The 11,169-nt window shown below is 31.8% G+C and overlaps 1 protein-coding gene across 1 annotated transcript in view; it reads left to right on the top strand.

The window, feature by feature from the left end:
* Positions 1-7,001: 7,001 nt before the first annotated feature.
* The window catches only part of LOC145283686 (E3 ubiquitin-protein ligase TM129-like), a 34,629-nt gene continuing 30,461 nt past the window's right edge, over positions 7,002-11,169 (top strand). The window contains exon 1 of the mRNA XM_080132713.1: positions 7,002-7,340. Within this exon, the coding sequence (XP_079988839.1) occupies positions 7,124-7,340 (217 nt within the window). The 5' untranslated portion in view covers positions 7,002-7,123. The remainder of the gene's footprint in view (positions 7,341-11,169) is intronic.

Here is an 11,169-nt window from a genome sequence, read left to right as displayed (position 1 = left end):
ATTGCCGAATCCCAACGCCATGTGTCGTGGATTTTTCGTTCATTGTGTTTCTTATGGCTGGATCGTCATTTTCTTGTTGGTGACTGTCGAGGGGAACACGCATGGGTTCACAAAGTAGAAATATTATAAGTCGTCGAACAAAGAAAGGAAAAACACAAACGCATATATTTGACGGTTGGACTTGTGAGCGTGTGCATCTTCTCCCCATTCTATCGATGTTACATTCGTCTGTCAGTCACATTTGTCTCTATTTCTGTTTCACAATCAACTCTAAAAACTGTCCAACCACTGTCACAATCAACTCCCATCCGCCGCGAAGGGCATTTAGTTGTCAACTAACTGTCTCCTCTGTGTTGGTATCTGAAGTCCCCCCCACCCCAGTTACCAGAAGCTGCCCTTTCCTGATTTATCTGTAGGTTTCTATTGTCAATGTCAAATCTAAAAGGCTCGATCTAAAAATACCTACAGATTCATTGTTTGCTACTTCTTATCTAGTGTTCCCCTTCAGCACTTAGTGACTCATGTGTATCCTTTATAGTATCACACTAGTATATATATATATATATATATATATATATATATATATATATATATATATATATATATATATATATAGTAGCGTCCAAAACTAAGGGACAAAATTTTAAAACCTAATATTTGTTAGAAATAACAACTGTGAAAAGCTGAAATTTTGACAACTGGTAGTTGCTATCATCCATAATAACATACTAAAATTTGAATCATTTGCAAAGGATAGAAAAAGAATTATAACAATTATTTATTTATTTTCAAAATAGGAATGTCCAAAAGTAAGGGACAACATTGAGAAAAACAATGTAAACAGCCAAAAAACACTAAAAATACATGTACAATCAATATTTAGTAAATGAGCCCTTGCTCTCAATGACAGCTGCACATCTTGAACTACAAAAACGAATCAGTTCTTGACAATCCTCGATACTAATTTTAGGCGATTTTTCTTGAAGCTTCACCCACAAATCCTCCGTGTTAATGGGATTTCTTTCTATAACTTTCATTCCTTAGGTCTTCCAAAGATTTTCTATTCGATTTAAGTCAGGACTTTACGGTGGCCAATCCATAATTTCGAAATCTTGCTCACTAAGGTAACTCATTACCACCTTTGCCTTGTGACATGGGGCATTATCTTGCATAAAGGTAGCCCTATCGAAACCTAAATTCTGTATGATTGACACAACATGATCTTGAACAATGTTTTTATAGATCTGCGCATTTGCACGAGTTTGTAACCAGACAAGAGGCGTTGTATATTGGCTAGAAAACATTCAAAATACCATGACACTTCTGCCCCAAACTTGACAGTTTTCTTAGTACACTTTACACTTAATCTTTCACCAATATGTTTCTTTACATTATTTTTTCCATCATTTCCAAATAAATTAAACTGAAAAATACTTTTGCCCAATTTTCATATGTCCAAATTACATACCTGTTTGCAAACTCTAATCTCTTCTTCTTATTCTTCGAACTAACAAGTGGTTTCTTCCCTGGGGTTCAATTAAACAGCCCTGTTTCTTGCAGTCGTCTAGAAACAGTCTGTCGTGACACATTAACACATGAGGAACTATTCATAACCCTTTTAATTTCCGTGCAAGACTTAAAACGGTCCTTTAATGACATACGCTGCATTATTAGATCTTCTCTTGCTAACGTTTTGCAGGATCTGCCGGTTTTAAAAGCACTAACTATTTTGCCAGTATTATTGTAGGATTTAACAACCCTGCCTACAACACTCTTGGAACGTTTCACTTTCTCTAAAATCTCTCTAATGGTGTGGTTTTCATTGTGTAGCTTTACAATAGCTCGTCTCACAGAGTAATCAGGTTTTTGGCGTTTCGCCATGGTGCCGGCTGATGCAATGTTTACAAATGACTAAGTAAGACTTATTCTTTAGAGGAAATCAAAACATTTGAATATAGCATACTGTTTACATTGTTTTTCTCAATTTTGTCCCTTACTTTTGGACGTTCCTATTTTGAAAATAAATAAATAATTGTTATAATTCTAATTCTATCCTTTGCAAATGATTCAAATTTTAGTATGTTATTATGGATGATAGCGACTACCAGTTGTCAAAATGTCAGCTTTTCATAATTGTTATTTCTAACACATATTAGGTTTTTAAATGTTGTCCCTTAGTTTTGGACGCTACTGTATATCAAAATATAAATTTCCAGAAAAATAATTGCAAGCAGAGACTGAAGAAAATCTAATATTTTCGACCATAAACTGGTTCCCTTATATTGGATTTGAAATCGACGGTATCAATGCTTTTCTGAACTTTTGTAAAATTTTTGAATAAATATGAAATTCTTAGATTGAAATTCATTTTTCCATAATCGAGCACTTTGTTGGGGTTCAAACACCACACAGTTATCTATATATATATATATATATATATATATATATATATATATATATATATATATATATATATATATATATATATATATAGTAAGTTATAACTAGCTCTACCTACGTATTTAGCACTGTTGAAGTAAATACTTAAAGTTTATGCATAAATTTATACTTTCGTATATTAATTTATGTGAGTAAATGAAGTTGTTATATATGCATATATATATATATATATATGTATATATATTTATATATATATATATATATATATATATATATATATATATATATATATATATATATATAATACAATTAAGTTATCAAAGAGTAAATCTTTAACAAAGCTAAACTTATCAAGATAAATAATTGAGAGGAGCAACCAATAATATTAAATGAAAGATGAGGAATAAAAGTTATATAAAACTTTATTATATCATCAGAACAATAATGAAAAGTTAAGAGGAAATTTAAGAAAAATAAAACCTTTAGGCCATGGGAATTTTAAGGTAAATGTTTCTCATCAGAAGAGGAGAAGGGCCAGAATTATTCGAAATGCAAATATAGTAAAAACTGTCTTAATGACATTTAGACATGAAACGAGAATGAAGGAATAGAATAGTATGGTAAATAGTAATAAAATGTAGGTACAACATGTAAGGGCAAAACATAAGGGTTGAATATCTATAGATCAAAAAATATAACTGTACTCTGTCACGTATTTCTGTGGCTCAATTTGGTGAAATGGAAAAACTTCCAAAATGCATGTTTCTTATAGGCGTAATTTCTCAGTATGTGTGGGTACACAATCTTTTGTTGCTCCATTTTCTAAGCTGATATAGAGATTTTCTGGTTTGCTGACTCATGAACACGCAACATAAATTGTCCATGTGAGAAACAGTCTGTGTGTAGCTGTAAGCCACACAATTGTACAGATTGTTCCTTGAGCTTTGTTGATGATGATTACAAACGACAATCGAATTGGAAAGTGCAATTTCCTAAAGTGAAATGGCATATCCGGTGAAATCATACGAATGCGTGGAATGAAGATATCTTCACCTGTGAAAGATTGTTGCTTCTATGATGTTGTTGTTCATTTAGTTTTTTTTACTGTAAGCCTTGTGCCATTGCAAAGTTTGGGTTGGTTTATGTTTAGCAACATGATACACTGGGAAATTTACTTTATGTATGAAAACCAAAGAGGGGAGATATAACATATGAGAAATATTTGGAATGAAGTCTGCCTTTGCTGCTATTTCAGATCATTTAAAACCATAGCAGCAAGTTTTAGTCTCCCCTTCATCAAGGCCAGAGGTTTTGGAGGAATATCAGATATTTTGTAATTCATATGCAAAACTAGGAAAATAAATGACTATGACCGAAACATTTTATGGCTGTAAAAAAAGTGCCAAAAATAGGCTCTGGGTGATGGATGATCCCCTTAATGTACGACCTTAAGGGCATATGTCACATAGCCCACTACATAATTCAGGTTATTAGCTTTTCAACGAGCTTTCATTTGTTAAATTCTCATCAATAATCATTGAAATTTCGAACTTATAAAATATTGCCAAAAAAGGTGTCATTTATGTATATATATATATATATATATATATATATATATATATATATATATATATATATATATATATATATTACTATAATAATTTTTAAATACCTACAAACACTCGTGTTTTATCCTTTCAGGAATCATCAGTGCAAGGTGTTATGATTGAACTTATAAATTATGTTGGTTCGTTCTTGTGGTTTGAGGGTAGGGAAGGCATTGTTTTTTTACTGCTAGATTTTGGTTTTAAATTTTTTGGTTATGTTGGCATGTGCGTCATGAGTAAGTTGTTGGAATTTTTGTTAAATAAAGAAGTGATACACTACCTCAAAAAAAAAATTCTCAGTGACATGCAATATTTATTCCGTTCTGCTAGATCTGAAGCAGATGTGTGCTAACTGTTATATCTCATCGGATTAGCAAATCTTTTAATGGGGGCTTCGTTTCTAGGGCAATTGCTCTTGACATATCAAAAGCCTTTGATAGGGTATAGCATAAAGATCTACTTCACAAGGTCTCTAGCTACAGTATATCTGGAAATGTCTTCTTAATTATTCTCTTTCATTTCTCTCTAATAGGTTTATAAAAGTAGTGGTTAATGAGTATAAATCAGAAGCTCACAGTATTAAAGTTGGTATCCTTCAGGGTTCCATTCTGGGCCTAACTCTCTTCCTAATCTTCATCAATGGTCTCCCAAATTACATTCTTTCATAGACATTTATGCTGATGACACTACCATTTATGGCAGCATTTCAAAGGCCATGAATGATCTTGAGCACAAGTGCAATGTGGAAAAGAGTGGCTGGTTCATTTTAATGCATCTAAAACCGAGCTTCTATCATCATAATCATCATCGTCATCATGAATGCTCTGATCTCTGTCGGCATCAATGGAAGTGAATGGTTCTCATCTTGGGAAGTCTTCATATTTTGACAAGCTTGTGGCTCTGACCTTTACTCCTGATTATAAATTTGGAGAAAGAAGTTTGTAAAGAGCCGCACGTTGTTTCTAGCAGTCGTGTTTTGAAATGTTTGAACTGTGCGTTGGCCACGCAAGAATAACGTCAAAGAATGAGAGTTCATATAGAAACGTTGTTTTAATTTGAATAAAATAAAATACGCACCAAGTGCGCTTGAAAGCAAAATACATATTAGGAAAATAAACAAATATTTTACTTGTTTGCAATTTATCACAAATATATTATCCTCCATCTTCAGTGTGCTGTTTTTGTTTTTCTTTTCTTTTTTTCTTCCTTGCCATGTTGTAAATTTGGAAACAAAGTGCGGCTCTTTACAAACTTCTTTCTCCAAATTTACAACATGGCAAGGAAGAAAAGAAAAAAAAAGAAACAACACACTGAAGATGGAGTATACGTCTGAAATATATTTGTGATAAATTTCAAACAAGTAAAATATTTGTTTATTTTCCTAATATTACATTATATTTAGCTTTCAAGCGCACTTGATGCATATTTTATTTAATTCAAATGAAAATAACGTTTCTATATGAACTCTCATTCTTATATTATATATGTGTATATCACTCTTTAATAAACACATGTGTATTTATTTGTATATAAATAAATATTAATCAACTCGCAGAAAAGTTTGTGAGTAAAAGTAGAAGAAATTGTTTGAAATGGTGAGAAGAAATAGGAAAGTAAATAGCAAGTCAGGCAACCCTCACTACTTGAAATGATTTCATAAAGAAATCCAACACTCAAAATAAAAAGTCATGAGTAGGTTATTTTTTCTTAGGTCATCAGTAGCGATAATAATACTTTATATTTGAAAAATGGAATTACTATTCAACAAGTTTCTATAATATTGCTGCAATCACTGGCAGAGTATAATTAATTTCTTTGCGTCATTTGTGGCAAAGGTATATATATATATATATATATATATATATATATATATATATATATATATATACACACACACACAGAGAAAGAGAAAATGTGTTAAAAAAAATCACGTAGTTGCTGTAGGAAATTTTAAGTGTAAGAGCTTTATACGGAACAAAGCATATATATATATATATATATATATATATATATATATATATATATATATATATATATATATATATTTATATATATGAGCAAACAGTTAATAAAATATGTTAAAAACACTTTGAAATGAGTTAAAAACATATTTAATCTGAAAAGGAAACACTATATATATATATATATATATATATATATATATATATATATATATATATATATATATATATATATATATATATATATATACACACGAGGGGCGTGCAATAAGTAATGCGCTTGACACTTCCCATAGCAGTAGAGCAACGAAACTTGGCAGTTATTAGTCTTTCTCTACACAGGAACCACCCAGAGTTATGCATTTCTCTCATCGTTTGAAGCAGCTCTGGAGACCATTTTTGTAGAACACCCCAGGTTGGTCCTCCAGCCACGACGTGACTTCATAAATCAAGGCTGCATCATCTAGAAAACACTTTCCTTTCAAAAACAACTTCATCGCTAGGAAGAGGTGAAAGTCGGAGGGTGCAAGGTCAGGAGAGTAGGGAGGATGGGGTTGGATTTCATAACAACATATATTTTGAGGAGCCTTTATAAAAGCTTTACTTATGTATGAAGCAGTTTTGAAAAAATATTAATTTTTAGTTCATGCTATCAATATATATATATATATATATATATATATATATATATAGAGAGAGAGAGAGAGAGAGAGAGAGAGAGAGAGAGAGGGAGAGAGAGAGAGACTGAGACCGTAGTTGAGGGCGACCCAAAGCGTCCCTTTTTATTCGTTACTACTTTACCGAGATGTAGGCGATGGCCATCACCACTTTCCCCGAAATACCCTTCTTATAATTCTTAGCAAGTACCATATTTTTCAGTCGTTGCTAAGCCTCGATCGTTTCTCGGTTTCTCGGCTTATTAGCAAACATTCTAATCATTATGCCACTCAACTATTTTAATACATGGGAGACTACTCATATCTCACTCAGACAAAAATACAGAGTTACTTTCCTTTGAGTTCATAAATTATATTTGGGACACATTTGTCATTTTCACCGATTTTACACCGTAAAGTTTCTGCAAATTAAAAAAGGTAAAAGAAAAGAGGACACCTCGTCAGTTCAATCTAATTTTTGTTTTCAAAGGAATATGACATGGACGGGTCCGAGACTACGGCCTACATGTTCTACACTTTGCTCTATGGATTTTTCTGCATATGTGTTGTCTCCCCGCCTACTGAGTTGGTGTCGGCGGGTATCACCGTTCAAAATCTCTTCTCTACATATTTGGGCAGCCAAGAAATGTTTTTCGTGCTTTATCACATTCGAAGAACCTCCGTCACATTAGTTGTGCATTCTCTCATTCCATTAGGTAATAATTAGAAATACTTTCCCTTTTCTCTCTCTCTCTCTCTCTCTCTCTCTCTCTCTCTCTCTCTCTCGTGTTTATGAATTGTTTTTTTTTGTTTTGTTTTTTTTAATGAGAGTGAGACTGACTAATAAACAAAACGAATTATCGATAAATATTATGTAATTCTTCGAGTATTAATCCTCGATTATAAACAGCAAATACGATTTTAATTTTATGTGATGTGATGTACACATTTTTTTTTTTTCTTTCTTAGATTGTAAATTGCCGAGCGGCAAAAGATTTGGTTAGAGTTATCTTCTCTTATAAATCACTACTTAAATTATTTGCCTCGTGTAATATGCAAAATGTTAGCGATTTACAATAAATTGTTTAAATAAATGAGAACATTTGAAAAATTTGAAAATCTTATATTTAAAGAAAAAAATTGTTTGTGAAAAACGCGAAATATTACTTTTCGGTGAAATTGAATTTTGCTCACGTCTTTTTCTGCTTTTATCAATTTATTCATTTATTTATGGTATTTCCACCCTCACTTAAGTAGGTACGGGCAATAATAAAAAAAAAAAAAAAAAGAAAAAATAGGACAACATAGTTTTGAAAGCCGGTTTATCATAATTTTTTTATAGGTTTCCGACTACTTTTTAATTGTATTTGAAAGAATAAAGCCCGAAGTTAATTTCCAAAAGGAAAAAATATTTGTACACGTGAGGAGAAAAAAGTTATAATGAAAAATGGGGTTTGTATTACTGTACACATAGATTCGAAAAAGTTGTCAAAAAAACAAATATATAACAAATAAATGTTATCAAAGGCAAGATAAGTTACTTTTCTACCAAACTGGATATAATTCACGTGTTTTTATTCAATTTAACATGTTTATTCAGCTCGAAAAACATGCAGTGTTTACCGATATATTGGAAAATTCAAAATGGCGGCCGACTCTCTCTTAAACACAGTAAGTTCGGGAAAAGGTGTTATAAATAATAAACTAGACAAAATACTGTTAGAAATTCTCTCAATATATATTACCGAGACAAAGGTTGACATATATTCGGTGTTATTTTAATAGTATTTTGTCTAGTTTATTATTTATAACACCTTTTCCCGAACTTACCGTGTTTAAGAGAGAGTCGGCCGCCATTTTGAATTTTCCAATACATCGGTAAACACTGCATGTTTTTCGAGCTGAACAAATATGTTATATTGAATAAAAACACAAAAAATATATCCAGTTTGGTAGAAAAATAACTTATCTTGCCTTTGATAACATTTATTTGTTATATATTTGTTTTTTTGACAACTTTTTCGAATCTATGTGTACAGTAATACAAACCCGATAAATATTAGTTTTCTGGGTCTTTTTCAAAGATAATTTGTAAAGTCCTAAAATATTGACTTAAATAAAAATACGCCACCTTATTTGTACAAAAAAAAGATGGCTTAATTAACCTCCAAAAGCGAGAGATTCTAGCTTTGCTTAAGCATAAACAAACGAAATCGTGTAAGCGTGGATTCTACGGAAGCCCAGAAAATCAAAAGGCTGTCTGAAAATGACGTTAGCTAGTTAAAGGGAGGAAAGGAGTATTGGTTTTCTTTTTTCTCTCCCAGCCGTGCCGTGCATTCCTATCGTGAACGTTTATAAAATTTTTACCATTTTTATAATTTAACTATTTTTGTGTTTCTGCTTTTAAATTTTAAAATAAAATTATTTTTCAAGATTGTATAAAATTGTTATGCCAAAAGTTTCACGTTCATTCAAGCAAGGAAAATATTAGAATCTTACATATAAAAATTATGCAAAACATGTAATGTAAAAAAAAAAAAAAGAAAAGTAGAAATATTTTTTGCAATTATAACTTTTTTGTGTGAAATATTAAATAAACAATGTTTAATTCAATGATAATACAGGTAGTTCACAAAATTAATTTTTCTTTGAGTTATATCAAATTCATTAATACTTATTTAGGGGCTTTTTTACCGAAATGTTCATGAAAAAAATTTTTTTTTTTTATTGTTTTAAGTTATGATGATTTATTTTCATTAAAAAAAAAAGCAAAAATAATTTTTTTTTTTTTTTTTTTTACTACTGAAAACCATAACTTTAGTAAAGGTGTTTTTTGTTTAAACAAAATAATATATTTCCACTAAGATTCAAATAAAAATAATGTGTTCATTATATTCCGTGATCATTATTTGATAAATACTGAAAATTTCGTTAAAATTGGTTAATTTTCTGATTTTTGGTGAAATTTTAAGTAAAAGGGAGGGATCAAAATGTTTATACATTTTGAGCATCGGCCATTCATTTTGCACGTACCTATCGTAAGGTTAAGGGTATTTGTGCTGAAATAATAGCGTCATTATTTAGAATCCTCACTTTCAAACACATCGCTAGAGGGTGATCGCATAGATCAATTGAGATATGAAAGCACAAAATGGAAACAATACCTCCACTTTTCTCCAAAACTGCTTATTTTTATTCTTATTTTTTATTGCATTTTTTTTTTAATAACTATGTTTAAGTTAATGTTATATATTTTGGTAGACTGCTTTAGATATTTTAAAAAATATATATTTTACAGAAATATATATATATATATATATATATATATATATATATATATAAACAATGAATGTGCTGGATTGTGTTCCAACGCCAGTAAAGACTATATCACATGAAACCGTTTGAAGTAACAAAGAAACTTTATTCTCAAGCATACAGAACGAAACTCAAAACAAACTTCTAACTTAAACAAAAAATGGAAGAGGCAGACGACAACTGTAGATAACACTGTCATGCTGAGTTATCTCCCTTGGCTGATAAAAATCAGTTGTCATAATTTTTTTTTTTTTTTCTTTTCTCTTTTCTCTTTTCTCAAAATAAGGGCCTATAGAGTCAGTCACGAAAAATTAGTAACATTGTCTTCCAGGTAGAATGGTTTTGCCCTATGTTTGGGGGATGGGGTGTGTTGTCTGTTCCATTGAAGGAGTTGATTGGAATCTTTTCCTCGGTCACAATAGGGGGTTGGCTGGTTGCTTAGTGGTAAACTCTTGTTGCTGATTACGCTGCTAATCATCTCAGGGATGGAGGGATTGGTATGCAAGGCCAGTTTGCTGTCTTCCTTGTCATTGTCATCTGGATGTTCAAGCTTAAACTTCGGGCTGTTACCTGGACGAGAAGAAACTCTGAAGCAATCATTTTTGTGGACCTTGTATGTACTGGCCTTTAATTGGAAACCAGCAAACTTTCGAATGTACATCCACTCCTCTTGCTTGGATAAAACTATCGCTTACGTCCTTTATTTTTTGATAGGTCACTGTGACTTACGTGAGCGGTTGGGAGCCTTAGACTGCTCACTGTAAGCATGGTTGGCCATGTGCCTATGATGCTGCTCTTCTATAAGATTTATATCATTGAAGTGGATGCGTTCATTAGTAAATTCGTCCGACAGTGATACAAGATCTCTCTGGAGGACAATCTGAGTGATCCAAACCTACAATTCAACATGCAACCTGCTATAGAGAGCAAGACTGTAGAGATTTGCAAACCAGCTGGGTCCAACTTGAGAAGCTCTCACTGGACATCTTGGATGGCCTTTTCAGCAACAGGATTACGATTGAGGTTTTTAGGGTTACCTATCTCTATTAAGATATGGTGAGTGAACAGAAACCCATTGTTTTTTTAGGAATTTGAAGCTGGGGAAGGGGGAGGTTTGTCCTTATGACTGCTGGTGGATTAATGATGGCTCTGATGGGCAAACATATCTTTAGAATAGCCTCCAGCAATGTGTCCCCCTGCTCATTTGGAATCAGGAGTGCAACAGTATAA

This window comes from Euprymna scolopes, chromosome 8 (genome assembly GCF_053919585.1).
Source record: "Euprymna scolopes isolate OS-2025 chromosome 8, ASM5391958v1, whole genome shotgun sequence".
Lineage (NCBI taxonomy): Eukaryota > Metazoa > Mollusca > Cephalopoda > Sepiida > Sepiolidae > Euprymna > Euprymna scolopes.
Note: the sequence above shows the minus strand (reverse complement) of the source record. Positions and strands in the feature narration are given on the sequence as shown.